The following is a 16579-nucleotide window of genomic DNA, read 5'->3' as shown; positions in this document are numbered from 1 at the left end:
TTTTTTGGTTTTCGGGGTTTTGAGGCAGGCCTGTTATTCCCATTTGACAACTAAGCACACCTGGGCTCCGTCAGGCACTTCCCTAAGGTCGCACTGTGCAGGGGTAGGGCCGGCAACCAGAGCCCAGTCCGCCTGTGCCCAGCGAGGACAATGCACAGAGTGGACGTGGAGAGGCCACCCCGTGGAAGGGCCACATGGAGACGCCGTGGAAAACAGCACGAGATGGAGGCAGGGGATGCACACTGACGGTTGAACAGGGCACAGTCTCTTCAGAAACGTGTCCCCAAGTGCCCTTTAACCTGCACAATTTCCCCCTCGGGGGTGCCAAGGAGAGGAACACAGTGAACGCCCCCAAAATGGGACCGGAGGGTTTGAGGTGACAGTACGTGGCTTCAGGGATCGGGCCAGGGAGACACATCTGCCCGGAGAGTCCACAGCCCTGGCCTCTGGGCGCCCCAAAGGCCTTGCGGATGCAAACCTCTGGCACCTCCTCAACAGTGTGATTCCAAAGAATGGGTCCATGTCACTCGCTACCTGTCACAAGTGGTTCTAATTATTTTCCAGGTGTCAGTGAGCAGGGTGTGAGAGGGAGTTAAAGGGAGCAGGAAATAACCCTCTTATGCCTAATGGGCTTTTCCCTAGCACTTTGCCCCAAGCTCGCTGTGCAAAGGGTCCACAGACTTGCTAGATGCCAGCCCTGCCCATGCTACCGGAAAGGACAAATCTGGGAGAACTCCCACTCTGGGAAGAGCGGCTGACCAGCCGCCTGTCGATGTATAAGCTCTTCTTCCTGCCTGACATCAGGGTGACATCAGCCCTGACATGCAGGGACTCGATGAGTCCCGGCAGCAGGTGCTGTCAGCAGTCACCTGGCCTTGCTGGCCGGAACAGGGGCCCCAGACTGGGTGACTCTGCGCCCGGCGTTCACCCAGGGAACCTTGCTGTGGCCACAGACTGTGTGCGGTCAGGCCTTGGCCTCAAGGGGGCAGCACTCACTGAAGTCCAGACTCCTCAATCCCGTCCCCCAGGCCTCTACCAGCCCCCCCTCCACCCCCACTCTCTGCAGGCCTTCCTGCAGGAGTAGCCTGCCTCCACCTGCCCCACTGGGACCTCCCACCCACACATCTGTGCTCCAGCCCCACCAAAAGGCCCTGCCCTTGTTCACAGTCCGTGCCTTTGCACCTGCTGTTCCCGCTGCCTATAAGCCCCATTCTCTACCTGGGAAACTCTTATACATCCTCCAGGACATAACTCAAATGTCACCTCCTCCATGAAGCTTTTCCTGCTCTTTCTAAACTGCCCCAAGTATTGTCAGCTCCACAGCCTTATCAAGTACAATGGGATGCTCCCCCAGCCCCACAGCACATTCTATAATCACTGGGAAAGCTTTCGAAAATACCATTCCACATTCTAATTCAGTGGGTCCAGGATTGTATCCAGGGCAATTCTAGGATGCCCATAGCCCCACTCTCTTTATCCCAAGAACCAATCAACATGGCACTGCAAATTGCTAATCCTTCTACATTTGCAGTACGGGTTATTATTTCTAAAGAATGTTTTCTCACTAAATTCATAAAAATTCCCAGAGGGGACAAGACAGGTCATGTCATCTCCATTTTACAGATGACAAGACTGAGGCTTTGAGAGGTAAACTAACTTTACTAAGGTCATACAACATGATTCCCAGGTGCAATGTAGTTCCCTTGACCTCTGTGTCATATCCCCCACACCTAGGCAGGGGCATCCTATCTGCGTGAGCTTTGAGGGCTAGAGGCAGGTCCTTGGGGTTGGAAAGCCCATCGATGCAGTATCTAGTGCACTGACATGTCCCAAACAGTCAAATAACTCTACCGTCAGTAAAACACACCTAACCTCCCTCTCATTTTCCAGAAGTGCTCCCCAATTTCCAGCCTAAGTTCTTCTTGCACCAGAATCATCCAAGTTCCTCTTGCTCTGCCCTCAGTGGAGAGGGGAGAAGCTGGTATCTCTCTTGGACATTCACCACTGGGGTTTTGAAGAACCCCCCCCGAAAAAAAAACCCCACACATGTAGAGAATGGAGAGCTCAAACTCTTCAACTGCTTATGTGAACAGAGGCCAAGAGTTCTGTCTGAGCTTACACAGTCACTGTAGCAAGTCACAGAAGCACAGGACCTGAGGCTGAAAAGTCAGAGACATGTCTCTGCTACACCATCTTCCGCTGTCAGGAGAACGTCAACAATTTAAAGAGGAACATCCACAAATGAGACCAGCTTTAAGGGAAGGTGACCAGACAGGTAAGGAATCCACAAGCCATCCCATACAACAGCCTGGGAACAGAAGCCCAAACAGATATGAGTCCCCTGGGAATTCCAGAAGAATTCAGAGAGCGCAGACTAGCAGACTTATCAGAGGTTACCCTGGAGACCAAGGCCCACTGAGGCCAGATTTGGATTCACATGAGAAAGAACTTTCTTCTTGAATAGACAGTTCTCATAAAAAGATATACAAAGAGCCAGTAAGCACATGAAAAGATGGTCAACATCACTATTTATTGTGGAAATGCAAATCAAAACCACAATACCACACCCATAAGGATGGCTATTTGAAAGAAAGAAAGAGAGGAAGGGAGGGAGGGAGGGAGAGAAAGAAAAAGAAAGAGAGAAAGGAAGGAAGGAAGGAAGAAAAAGAGAGAGAGAGAAAGAAAGAAAGAAAGAGAGAGGGAGGGAGGAAGGAAGGAAAGAAGGAAGAAAGTACTAAGTGTTGGCTAGGCTATGAAGAAATTGGAACCCTGCACATTGCTGATAGGAATGTAGGAATGTAAGGTGCAGCCACTGTGGAAACCAGTATAGTGGTTCTTCAAAAAATTAAAAATAGTATTACCATACGATGTAGCAACTACACTTCTGGGTATATACTCAAAAGAATTGAAAGCAGAGACCCAAACAGATATTTATACACCCAAGTTCATAGCAGCATTATTCACAATAGTCAAAAAAAGTGGAAGCAACCCAAGTGTCCAACTACGGATGAACAGATAAAATATGGTATATATCTACAATGGAACATTATTCAGCTTTAAAAGGGGAGGAAATTCTGGCACAGGTTATAACATGGATGAATCCTGAGGATGTTATCCTAAGTAAAATAAATCGCTCACAAAAAGACAAATACGGAATGATTCCACTTATATGAGGTACTTAGAGTACTTAGAGTAGTCAAACTCATAGAGACAGAGAGTAAAGTGGTGGTCACAGGGGCTGGAGGTAGGGGTGAATGGGAAGTTACTATTTAATGGGTATAGAGTTTCCGTTTTGCAAGATGGAAAGAGTTCTGGAGATGGATGGTGGTGATGATTGCACAACAATGTGAATGAATTTAACGCCACCGAACCACAAGCTTTAAAATGGTTAAAGTGGTAAATTATAAGTTATGTGTAATTTACCACAATTTAAAATTTTAAAAAAACAAGAAAGAACTTTCTAACAAAACAGGATTTCCTAAAGCTGTTTGTAACCATCTAAATTAAGTGGTTGGGATAAAAAGTAAACAGGTGTCGGCCTGTATCCAGAACATTTCCTCTGCACAATGTGATAAATGATTTGCTCCCCTTGCAAAGGCTCCTGAGGCCATGTTAATGTTTGGCCTTCAGATAATGAGCGGCTCAGAGTGTATCAAACCAAAGACAATCATGGACAGGGCAACACAATCTAGCCTGAAGGATGTTCTGATTTATTTAAATGGTCTTTCTAAGTAAGATATAGTAGTTAGGTCTCCCTTCTTGTCCAGGCCTTAGCAGGAAATGAACTTTTGAGGAGAGGATTCAATAGAAAGTCGCCTCCTGCTCTTGATGGACAGGAGCGGGGGACAGCACAAGAAAAGATCTGAGCCTGCGCTTGACACTGCCTACATCCAACTAACAAGACACCCTAAAGCCCTAAGCCCACTCCTCTGGCTCTCCCAGGACAGGAAAGACAAGGATCACACACTGCAAAGCCAGGGTAGGGAAAAGGCCATCACATGACAGCATCCATTCTGGGGGAAGAATGCCAGCCTACATATAAAAGTCTCCCTGAAGGGACTTCCCTGGTGGCACAGCGGTAAAGAATCCGCCTGCCAATGCAGGGGACACAGGTTGGAGCCCTGGTCCGGGAAGATCCCACATGCCACAGAGCAACTAAGTCCGTGCGCCACAACTACTGAGCCTGTGCTCTAGAGCCCGCGAGCCACAACTACTGAGCCCACGCTCTGCAACTATTGAAGCCCACTTGCCTGGAGCCCGTGCTCCACAACAAGAGAAGCCACCACAATGAGAAGCCCGCTCACCACAACGAAGAGTAGCCCCCGCTCACCGCAACTAGAGAAAGCCTGCACGCAGCAATGAAGACCCAACGCTGCCAAAAAAAAAAAAATTCTCCCTGAAGCCAGGGGTAGAAGAAAATGGCAGGGGTAGGGATGGGCCTGGACAATTTATATCATTCTATCCTTTGCTTTTTTTCCATACACACTCAATAAATGGGTATTTTATTATTTTTTAATTGTCTGGTATTTAAGAACAACTAATTTGGTCCAATTATGCTGCTGGACTAAAAAGATCTGACCCTGAAGCAAGCCTGGAAGCTATTCTAAAATAAGAACACTGGGAACAATGGGATGGGCTGCTACAAGGGATAGTAAGCTCTCCGTCTCTGGAAGCATTCAAGCAGAGGCTGGGTAACCACTCTCTGGGAGATTCCTGCACTGGGTATAGGTCTATTACATCCTGATTTTTCATAGGAAGGAGTCAAAAGATAATGTCTCAAATTATTTTCTCAGAAAAAAAAAGAAAAAAAAAAGCCATAAGTTTGTTATTCAGAGTGAAGGAGGCCACCAGCAGAAGAACTAGAAACAGAAACTGAGCAGCTTCCTCTAGAAAGCAGGGCTGGAAATGGGAAGGGGTGGGGCAAGGGACACATTATTATAAGCCCTTCTTTGCTTCTTTGCCATGAGAATGTATTAATTTGATAAAAATTAAGTTAAAAATAAATTCCCATGGGTTAAAAAAAAAACATTAGTCACACAGTTTCTAAACAATACATTTCTCAAAAATATTGAATTACATGGGAATGCTCACAAAATTTTATATATAAATACACACACACATAAATATACTCAGAATAGGAAAGACGTATAATAAAATGTTCTCACTGGTTTTCTCTAGGTGGTACGAATACTGGTGATAATTATTCTTTATATTTTTTGTTTAGAATTTTTCACTAATCGCATTATTACAGATGATTATTACTACCTTTAACATCTTTTTTTTTCAAGTAAAAAGCATTAGTTTACTGTGATAGGTTAAATATAGCTACAAATTCTTTGCGACTCCTCCCGTCAGGCTGTGGAGGAACTTTCCCCCCTTGAGTCTGGGCTGGCCTGCTGGCAGATGACAGACCTCAAGAAGAACCGAGAGCTCCAGCCACCAGCCAGAGTCAACCGTCAGATGTGGCAGTGAGGCCATCTTGGACAGTGCAGACCTGATGCAGCTGCCTTCATGATTCAGGCAAAACCTGCACAAGAGCTGCCCAGCTGACTGATTTTCAACGAATTGAGCAGATGAATGGTTGCTTTTTTACCATGAGTTTGGGGGTGACTTGTTACATAGCAACAGATAATTGATACAGTAACAAAGCTGAAACATCCCTTCCGCATTTCTCACATACCTGTCCAAGGGACGCCCGTGACCTCCTGGCTCCACTCACTCCATAAGCCATGCCCAAACTCCTCCTGGGCCCGAAGCTGCACCACATGCTTCATGCCACTCCAGGCGTCGTGGATGATGCAGTGATACTGGAGCTCCTTGACCTGAGGGCGAGAGGCGCAGGTGACTCTGGGGTGGGGCCTGGGTGGCACCAGGTTAAGCGGCTCCACAGGGACACGGGAGTCCTGGGACAACCCCAGCCCTTCAGCTGCTCCCTCTTGGGTCCGGTGGATGACTCAGCTGGGCAGAGATGCTCCAAAGGCTCACACCACCCTGGAGGCTCAGAGCCAGGTGGGGTTGCCGTCTGGGCCAACTGGTGCAGAAGCTGTAAGTCACAGCCCCTGCCCCCATGTAACACAGAATCTTGCAAGCCACACCCTTGACTTTCAGGCAGCCCATCTCTCTTCCCAGCTCACACTCGATCTCACAAACTGGCCTGCAAAGAGGAGACTGGCCTGGCATTATTATTCCCATTTTATAAATGAGGCAGCCAAGGCTCAGAAGGGTTCAGAGACTTACTCAAGGCCATGCAGGTAGTGAGTGGCTGACCAGGACCCAGAACTCATTTTCTTCTTTCTAGTACCCTTTCTACTACTCCTGAGTATCTAGGGGCTCTTTTCTGTCCAGAAGTAAAAGAAAAATTTACCATCCACATTGTGAATGTCTTTGATCGTTCAGCCCGGTATCGGAGCTCAAACTGTAACCTGTAGAAATATGAGTTCCAGGAAGGGGGGTCTTGCCAGGTGACGCTGAGCCAGCGGGGGTTTCTGTCCACGGCGGTGACCGTGACATTGACGGGTGGGTCAGGCTGCACTGTGGGAAAAGGGAGCACAGCTCCTATGCAGCAACAAGTTTGGTGCCAAGGAGAGACCCATGAAGACTGCAAGTCCCCAGCAGGCAGGACCCCACCTCCAGCCCCAGACCACTTCCCCAGGCACACCCTGACAGGGTGCTCGCCTGCCACAATCAGACCTCTGGCAAGTATCCCAAGGGCTTCCCCGGTGGCGCAGAGGTTAAGAATCTGCCTGCCAAGGCAGGGGATACGGGTTCGAGCCCTGGTCCGGGAAGATCCCACATGCCACAGAGTGCCACAACTACTGAGCCTGTGTGCCACAACTACTGAGCCCACGTGCCACAACTACTGAAGCCCGCGCACCTAGAGCCCGTACTCCGCAACTAGAGAGGCCACCGCAATGAGAAGCCCGCCCACCGCAACGAAGAGTACCCGCTGCTCACCCCACAACTAGAGAAAGCCCGTGTACAGCAACAAAGACCCAACACAGCCAAAAATAAATAAATAAATTTATTAAAAAAAAAAAAACTAAAGCCCAAAAGGCACCAGCTCACCAAACCCCTCACCGTCCCCTCCAAGAAGTCCATGAGGAACATTAAATCAAAAAAAAGGAAACAGTTGGAGGGGAGATGGAGGCCTGAAGAGCTTACTTACGGATTCCATAACCCTCAAATGTTTGGGGTCTGCTGGACTGGCTCCCAGCACTGTTGGAGACACACAGGGACACGACGTACAAAGAGTTGTCTCCCTCTGGGACTGCCAACTGGCAGGAGAACTGCTGCGACTCCGGGGAGTACTGGCACGGCTCCTGGAAGTCTTTCACCGGACTGCAGACACAAAACAAGGGCGGGGCTCGCTATCAGTTGCTGCACTTACTCAGGACAGGAGAGAAGAAAGGGCAGGGGTTAGGAGCTCAGGCTCTGCGGTCTGACCCCGGTTTTGTTTTGTTTTGTTTTTTATTTTTATTTATTTATCTTTGGCTGCATTGGGTCCTCATTGCTGTGTGCGGGCTTCTCCTAGTTATGGGGAGCGGGGGTTGCTCAATAGTTGTGGCACAGGGGCTTAGCCGCTCCGCGGCATGTGGGATCTTCCCGGGCCAGGGCTCGAACCCGTGTCCCTCGCATTGGCAGGCAGATTCTTAACCACTGCGCCACCAGGGAAGTCCCGTCCCTGGGGGTTTTAATCTCCACTTCACACTGAGTAGCACTGGGGATTCTGAGTAAATTATCCAACCTCTCCAAGCCTCTGTTTTCTCATTCGAAAATGGGAATATTAACAGTACCCACCTCACAGGGGTTTCTTAGGATTAATTCATAAATGAGTGTAAAACATCTAGCTTAGCATCTGGCATGGCAGTCTAAGGGGCTGAACTAGAGGGCGCGCTCAATTACCGTGGCATCAGAGAGGTAGTGCGTTCGGGCTCCCTGACAGGTCCTGGGCTCTTGGCACTGCAGGGGATGCAGAAAGGAATCAAGAGGCCCCACCCTGGCCTCAAGACACTAACAGAAAAGACCTGCCCTCAGAGGACTAGGACAGCCAGTAGAATGCCATCCCAGAAGCTCGAAGTGCTGGAAGGGTTTGCAAAGAGGTGGCAGCGTTTCCGGCAGTGAGCCCAGAAAGGAATCCTGGGTGATGAAGATATTAGAGGTGAGTCAGACACTGTCCCACCTGGCCTGGAAGCCTGAGACTTCACCAACTTGTGACATGTGTGGGCATGTGAGTCCAGGGCAGCCACTCACCCTGCCGCCTCAGTGACAAATCACCCATCAACCCCTGATTTGAGTTTTAACCCCAGGCCCAGCACAGACTTTCCTTCTGGGAAGCCTGCCCCCACCTTCCCAGTCTGAGTTAGGGCCTCCCTCCCTCCCTCCACCGTCACTCAGGCATCCATCCCACCTAACACTGAGAAGGTGGGGCCGTCTGCTTACAGGTGGGTACCCCCGTGGGGCTTGAGGACAGGGGCCCAGTCCTGTTTGCCTTGTGCCTCTCCCTCAGCCTAGTACAGCACCCAGCCCACGGCAGACGCCGAACTCGCCAAACACTTAGGGGGAGAACAAGCGAGCAAGCGCAGTGGGGCGAGGGTGTGGCTGCGGGCACACACACGAGCAAAAGAGCAGAACATACAAAACCTCTTTCCAGGGACCGGTTTCACCCCCGCAGTCCCAGGATGGGCCTGAGTGGGTTCTGGAGGCCCCAAGGCTCTCACAGTGGCTCCCCATTCCCCCTTCCTCAGTTCAGGGTAGACAGCCCAGGAGGAGGATGGACACGCCCGAGCTGCTGGCAGGAGGAGGCTGTGAGCTTAAATGCCCTGCCCTCTCTCATTCTTACTGTCAACACACAAATTACTCTAGTCCAAGTGTCAACTGAATAAAGCCTTCCCGGGGGCGGGCTGGGCAGCTGCCGGCCACTGTACAGAACATCCCATTTACGGGGGAATGCCTTCCTGGTGCCACAGAATTATATCCCAACTCAGCTTCGGGCTGTGGAGATTTCTGACCTTCCTCTACTTGGAGTGTGAACCTTCAGTCCTAATGGCATCTGCATCATGTGCAGATGGGCAACCTATACATGTCCCTGTGCAGAGACCAAAGCATAAATACCACCACCAGGTGACTCTCTGGAGACAGACGCAAGTGGAAACCAAAACACCCAGATGACGTCCGTCCCTGCTCGGATTTTTTGATACGCTAATGATTGCCAGCTCAAACTCAGTGGTAAACAAACATCTGGACTACGGAGACCTTGGCTCTGGGATGGAGACAGAAAACTGCAGAGATGTAACCTTCCCCCTTCCATCTGTGCCTGAACTCATCCCAGGTCCCCTCACTTTGTGCCACAGGGACCCCCAGGCAGGTGTGACTTCCTGCCCCACTGCCCCCAGCTCCCTCTCCCCACTCTATCACCACTTCCTCTCAGCTGCCATTAAAATGGGAAAAGCCTGATAAGCTCACAATCAGGACACTGATCACAGCTGCCCTTCCCCTCCCAGGACATCTGCATCTTCTTAAGAGCAACGCCCAAAACCTTTGTATTTTGAATGAAATCAGGCTGGGGTTTGATTCCGGGCAGAGCTACTTACTAGCTAGATGACCTTAAACAAGTTAACCAATCTCTGTGGTGCAGTTTCTCCATCTGTTAACAAGAAAAAGAACACCCACCCCCCCACCCCACCCTCGCTATTGTGTGGGTTAATAGGACAAATATTGTAGCACAGTGACCAGCACTGAGCACTGGTGGCGAAGTCTCAGCTCCCTCCTTCATTCCCTTCTCCTCGGTCCAAAGTACTTACTTACTTTCCAATAACATTTTGGAATCACTGGCCAGCCAGTCCCATTGGGCTCCTCTGAGAGCTGCCACCACTCCCAGGGCCTCAGTCAGGAAGGATGGAGAAGACAGACACACAGCCCACCCCAAGATACTTACAACTTCCTCACCAATAACACGGCCTTTGTGGTCGGGGACGGGGGACTCCGAGGACTCCACTCACAACCCACGTTGCTGAGGGGGCTCCTCCGGAAGCAGGAAAGCTGGGGCTCCTCGGGGGGAACTGGAAGGAGAGCACAGAGGCTGAGGAGGCAGCACACCTCACCGCCCGTCCGGGGGAGCCCTTGACTCAGCGCCCTCCCCCGACCCTGGCACCAGCCCGTACCACAGCCAAACAGCCACGCACAGATCTAACTGTGCTCGGGAAATCAAAGGATGCCAAAGTCCTCATGTCAGGCTATGAGGTGGGGCAAGTGAGGGGAGGTGCCTGGGGGCCAACTTGCCTAAAGGGGAGCAAGACTGGCACCAAAAGTTGGGGCTATGGGGCTTCCCTGGTGGCGCAGTGGTTGAGAGTCCGCCTGCCGATGCAGGGGACACGGGTTCGTGCCCCGGTCCGGGAGGATCCCACATGCCGCGGAGCGGCTGGGCCCGTGAGCCATGGCCGCTGGGCCTGCGCGTCCGGAGCCTGTGCTCCGCAACGGGAGAGGCCACAGCAGTGAGAGGCCCGTGTACCGGAAAAAAAAAAAAAAGTTGGGGCTATGGGGTCCCACAGGCCTGGTGGTGTGGCCTTGGGCAAGTCCCAACCTCTCTTCAGTTTTCTACAATAAAGTTAAATGATGATAAAATAGTCACCGTAATACTGCTGCCTCTCACTGGGACATTGGGAAGATGGTATGAGACACCAAGGAAGAACGTCCCTCAGCACAGGGCCTGGCACACAGGGCATCTGACTATAGGATGTCTTATGAGATGCAAAGGAGTTAGGAACCTACTAACTCTAACAATAAGAATAGTTCATTTGAGAGCTTACTATGTGCTATGCAGAGCTTTTAACACCATATTTAATCTTTACAACAACCCTGAAGTAAGTTAATAACATCAACCTTATTTTACTAACAAGGGAACTGAAGGGCAGAGAAGTTAAGCCGTGAAGGAGGAGGATTCGAACCCAGGCCCCTTGCCCTCGACCCCCCAAGCCCTAACCACACAGCAAGGCCAGCTGGACGGCATCTCCATCAGCCAGATGCCCCCACCCAGCTGGAAGCTCTACCAATCTCGCTGGCAAATGTCACTGGGCCTTTCCCCGAAATGCTTGGGCCAGGGAAATAACAGGAATTTAAAGGGTCAAGCAGGGAATCTCTCTCTGGAATGCGCAGAGCAGTGCTGGGAGCCGTCTCTGGGAGCTCTGAGGACACAACTCACCATCCACCAGCAAACGCACACTTCCAGCTGGGCGGCCGTCCTCGTAGCACGAATAGTTTCCAGAGTCGCTGAGCAGCACAGACCTCAGAAGCAGCCTCCTTCCCACGCCAGCCCATCTGCCTTGGCGTGAACCTGTGACCTGATTCCTGAGCACCCAGTGAACGGTGGCATTGTCCCCCGCTTCCCCACCTGGGCAGGTCAGGGTAACGCTGGCCCCTGGCAGGCTGGTCAGCACATCGTTTGCCACCTCTGCAGGGGGAGAAGACACTGGGTAAGCCCACAGCAACCTGACAAAGGGACTTCATCCGATTCGGGAAGCCACAAAAGGCTCTAGTGCTAAACATCTCTCAAGTCCATCCATTGGCCCGGGCCACCATCACATCACCTCTTCCTGGGTTACGGCAATGGCCTCCCTGTGGCCTCCCAGCCCCAGTCTTGGCCCTCTCCACCCAGCTGCCCCCGGGAGCCTTCCAAAGCGGCTCTCTGGCCACCCCACTCCTTTGAATAGAAACCCCTTCAAGGGCCTACCGCTGTCCACAGCACAAAGTCCAAGTTCAGAGGCCTGGCCCACAGGGCTTTCCACCACTTGCCCCCTGCTGACCTCTGAGGCCTCTTCTCTCCCCGATCAGCCTTAGAGGAGGCACAGACCCCCCACCCCATCCCCACACAACTTCCTCCTGTTGCAGGTCTCAGCCTAAATGTCCCTTCCCCAGAGGCCTTCCCTATCTCCTCAGCTGCATTAGGCCCCCATTCTACCTCCCCCACCATGTCACCCATCACACACTGCCGTATAATTACCAACTCCATATCCATCTTCACTTCAGGACCCCAAGTGCCACAAGAATAGGCACCCTGTTTTGTCCTCTGTCATATTTCAGTGCCTAGATCATTGCCTGGCACACGGCGGTGGCCCACTGAGCACCTGATGAATGTATAAATGAACGTATACACACAGGAATGAATGCCAGGTACCCAGTGGGACTCACAAGATGCATGAGTACACAGGAAGTCTCAGAATCCCAGGGTCTCCATTTTACAGGTAATAACTGAGGCACAGAGGAATCAGAAGACTTGCCCAAGATCACCAATGACTTAGCTACACAGCTGAGAGGCGAACCAGGTCTTCCAACTCTGTTCGGTGCTCCCTCCAGAACCCTACACCTATCTATTAAACCGCTTAGGGTAATGCTATGTTTATTCTAGGGACCAAATTGGAAAGTAAAAGAGAACAAATGCAGTCCCCATCCCTGAAAAATATTATGCTACTCAAGGAAAGGATATTAGAGATACAAGTAAACTTTCTTTTAGTATAGGTTAAATAGATTCATAGAATCTAAGATTTTGGTTTTTTAATAAATTTATTTATTTATTTATTTTGGGCTGCGTTGGGTCTTCGTTGCTGCACCCAGGCTTTCTCTAGTTGTGGCGATCGGGAGCTAACTCTTCATTGCGTTGCGCGGGTTCCTCATTGCGATGGCTTCTCTTGTTGCAGGGCACGAGCTCTAGGCGCGCAGGCTTCAGTAGCTGTGGCTCGTGGGCTCTAGAGCGCAGGCTCAATAGTTGTGGCGCACGGGCTTAGTTGCTCCGCAGCATGTGGGATCTTCCCGGGCCAGGGCTTGAACCCGTGCCGCCTGCATTGGCAGACGGATTCTTTTTTTTTTTTTTTTTTTTTTTTTGCGGTACGCGGGCCTCTCACTGTTGTGGCCTCTCCCTTTGCAGAGCACAGGCTCCAGACGCGCAGGCTCAGCAGCCATGGCTCACGGGCCTAGCCGCTCCGCGGCATATGGGATCTTCCCAGACCGGGGCACGAACCCATGTCCCCTGCATGCATCGGCAGGCGGACTCTCAACCACTGGGCCACCAGGGAAGCCCAGAATCTAAGATTTAAATCAGTCTAGCCAGCTGAGGAAACTGAAGCCAGGGAAAACAGCAAGTTTTCATGTTAAGCACACTTGGTCCTTCTAACCAAATGTGTCGCCATTTATTAGCAAACAGCAGCAATAAGTCTGGTCAAAGATTTCCGAAAGGCCCAGCAACAGCCTGGGCACCTGACCTCACCTCCCACCTGTGCTCCTGGGCTGGGAGGACCAGCACGAGTGTCCTCCCGACCTGCAAAGCCTTCTTGCTTGGGAGGAGTTTTTAATCTCACGCTTAACCGACTGTCCCTCCTCCCGCCAAGGTAGCTGTTGGAGAGGAGAGAATAAGGCTCAGTGACTCCCAGGAGGATAACACTCAAAGCCAGCGGGGCTGGTCGTCCAGATCAACCGCCGGCCACAGTCCAGAGATCAGGGACATGAGCATCAAAGGGACAGCGACAGCTTCTGTCTGGCTACACAGACTCCCTTCAATCTTCCTTCTCACCTTATCACTTGGAGTCAGAGTCCTCCACCCTGGCAACCTCTGCCCCGAGGTTGGCAGGTAAGGGACAGGTGCAAGGGCAGCATAGCAGCCGGTCACCTAGGGTTTCTTTCTCTTCCCTATCAGAGCCTTCGACTCTGGGTGAGAAAAATGGCTGAATCTCACCTTGCAGCGAAGCGAGTGTGGCCAGGTTCCTTAGACCCCTCTGCCTCACTCTCCCCCACCATGGGCCAAGATGCATGAGTCCATGCATCTCGAGGAGGTCCCCAGAGCCAGGCACCAGTGAAGAGGACAGAGTTAGGTGGCAGAGAGACCCTGCCCTCAAGGACAAGACATGTAAGATGCATTCACTGCTGCAGAACTGGGACAGAGGACACAGGGCGCCCCTGAACACCAGCAAAATCCCAGTCCCTAGGAGACCAAGTCCACTGAGGGTACCTCCACGCCCAGAGGGCTTAAAAGAGGTATGAAAAGCCCTAACTACAGGACACCTTTCATACATAATCTTCAGTAATATATTTCCAGCATTTCAAGGATCATTTTTAAATGTACTATATGATATTGAACACATGCAAATTAATATATGTAATGTACATGAAAGCTATGAAACACCCCCGAACTCCTACCAACCAAACCACTAGCACAATCATTGTCTCTGAAGCTCCCTCTGTGCTCTGCATCCCCCAGCCTCCCTGCTTATACAGCGTTACATGTTGGACTTATCGCTCCCTCACTTTTTTTTTTTAATAGATCTTTATTGGAGTATAATTGCTTCACCACACTGTGTTAGTTTCTGTTGTAAATGGGTTCAGTTTCGCTACTCATGGATCCCTAAATTTTTCTTAACTTTGTGTGATATTTGAGAATTATGTAAATAGATTACAGTCTTCTGTGACATGTTTTTGTCATTCATTGTTTCCATGATTCATGTAGCTATAGGTATTCATTTTCACTGCTTTGTAATATTCCATTGGACAACTATATCATTCTCTTGCTGAGGGAGGTTTTGGGTCATTTCCAGTGTTTTGCTATATCAAAGAGTGTGCTATTAACTTTCTCAAAGGTGGCTCTTGGCGCATTTGCCCAAGAATTTTCCTGAGTAGAATTGCTGGTCCTGGTGTGTGTGCATGTCACACATGTCCTTTTCCTTCATAATTGACACACAGTCCAAACCTTTTAAGTCTCATGTGCACCTGACAGTGGCTATGGCTTGCCATGTCCAGTCCACATACTGAATTACATCTGTGCCTGAATCAGGTTAGGTCTAGAAGACACATCGACACTTTGAATCAGTATATCGATACTTTCACTTTTCCATTTTCCACTTAATAAAGCAGCTATAAGTACAAAACCTAACATGGATGTCAAGTTCATGCACAAATTACCAACATTGTAGGAGCAAAGACGGAGACACCGTCGGGAATTCCCTGGCGGTCCAGTAGTTAGGACTCCGAGCTTCCAGTGCAGGGAGCACGGGTTTGATCCCTGGTCGGTAAACTAAGATCCCGCAAGCCGCATGGCGAGGCCAAAAAAAAAAAAAGATGGAGACGCTGTCAGAGTAGGACAGTCTTCTGGTGGGTGGCCCCGCTGTGCAGTGCTTACAACATCCCTCCATCAGCTGACGAGCGGAAGTCGGAATTCACAAGGCACCAATACACAATAGATTCTCAGCGTTGCCTGAAAGTCCAAGCAGGGGTCAAGGACCATGGCAGGCTCATCCTTTCCTTGGCACTTTCCACATGGCACCATCCTTAACTATATATACGTCCCCCTCCCCAGTCATGACTATGAGGCTGTGAACTCCCACTAGCACTCCTCAGAGAACTCAGTAGGTGCTTAATTAATGTTTAATGTAGGGTGCCTAAGAGGTACCCACAAGGTCAGGGCCTCCACAGTGCACACTCCCAGGAGCCCCTGTCACACAGGACACAGCGGTCTACGTGGTGCCCCTCGCGTCGTGCAGTGGGCAAGCCCTACGCTAGAGACCAGAAGAGCCAGCTTGTCACAGCTGAGGAAAGAGACTATAAGCCTGGAGCCAGAAGGGACTCTCTTTTCTCCTTCTGCCTTTGCCGGTTCCAGGAAATATGTTTCTCTGGTCACTTCCCTAACCCCCAGTTCAGATGGAAGCTCTTGCCGTGGCTAGTGACCAGCTTGAACAATAGCAGGGGCTGTTCTGTTCCTGAATTCACCCACAATGGCCAGAGGATTTGGGCAGCTCAGAGAAATCACAAATAAAAAGACTTTTTTTCTCTTCTACTAAAGCAGAGCTTCAGGAGCAACATAATGGCCACTTCCTCTGCCAAAGAACTTGAGTAATGGTTCTCTGAATCTTTAAAACTGAGTCACTATTATTTTTTTAATGGGGAATGATTAATTATAAAACACCCATTGGCAAGTATTGCCTGTCCCTGCCCTTCTTCAAAATACATTTCTTCTAGAACCTGTGAACAATGCTGTGTTAACTATGCTTTTAAAAGCATTCTATGCAGGATGATCACAGTCAAACACTCAGAGAGGAAAGACCACAAGAAAATACCCTTGCTACAGTCAGAGTGGGCAGTGCTGTCCCTACCCAGCCGCCCACCCCTCTGCCTCCTGACCCAAATCTCTGAGTCAGTGCCCGTGACGCCCATGGGGCCGCATAGGAGGCCCTGGGCATCTCTCTCTCTCTTTTTTTGGCTGCACCTCGCGGCTTGCGGGATCTCAGTTCCCCAACCAGGGACTGAACCTGGGCCAAGGCAGTGAAAGCCGGGCATCCTAACCACTAGGCCACCAGGGAACCCCCGCCCGAACAATTCTTTGAAAAGGAAGAGGTGATGTTCACAGAATGCCCTCCTGGTACTTCCACCCACCTCTCCAAATGATGGGACTAGAGGCAATTTCTTTCTCTTCCTTTCATCTTTCTGTATTTTTTTCAATTTTCTATAAGTTGTTTGTATTACTCTTATAATGAACACACACAGACACACATACATATGTGTGTGTATATCGTTGGTCGCCGTATCATGAAAAAAAAGAAAATAC

The 16579-nt window shown here is 50.3% G+C and overlaps 1 protein-coding gene across 2 annotated transcripts in view; it reads right to left on the bottom strand.

The window, feature by feature from the left end:
- The window catches only part of IL6R (interleukin 6 receptor), a 50064-nt gene that overhangs the window by 19717 nt on the left and 13768 nt on the right, over positions 1–16579 (bottom strand). The window contains exons 2-7 of one of the 2 annotated variants that reach the window (XM_027094976.1): positions 11198–11446; positions 9935–10058; positions 7903–7959; positions 7166–7338; positions 6365–6531; positions 5681–5822 (exon numbers count right to left, since the gene is read on the bottom strand). In XM_027094976.1, coding sequence (XP_026950777.1) covers positions 5681–5822; positions 6365–6531; positions 7166–7338; positions 7903–7959; positions 9935–10058; positions 11198–11446 — 912 coding nt within the window. The remainder of the gene's footprint in view (positions 1–5680; positions 5823–6364; positions 6532–7165; positions 7339–7902; positions 7960–9934; positions 10059–11197; positions 11447–16579) is intronic. The other variant, XM_027094977.1, reaches the window with a different exon arrangement.

The sequence above is a fragment of the Aethalodelphis obliquidens genome, unplaced genomic scaffold (genome assembly GCF_003676395.1).
Source record: "Aethalodelphis obliquidens isolate GAN/ISIS:26980383/991018 unplaced genomic scaffold, ASM367639v1 scaffold90, whole genome shotgun sequence".
Classification (NCBI taxonomy): Eukaryota; Metazoa; Chordata; class Mammalia; order Artiodactyla; family Delphinidae; genus Aethalodelphis; species Aethalodelphis obliquidens.
Note: the sequence above shows the minus strand (reverse complement) of the source record. Positions and strands in the feature narration are given on the sequence as shown.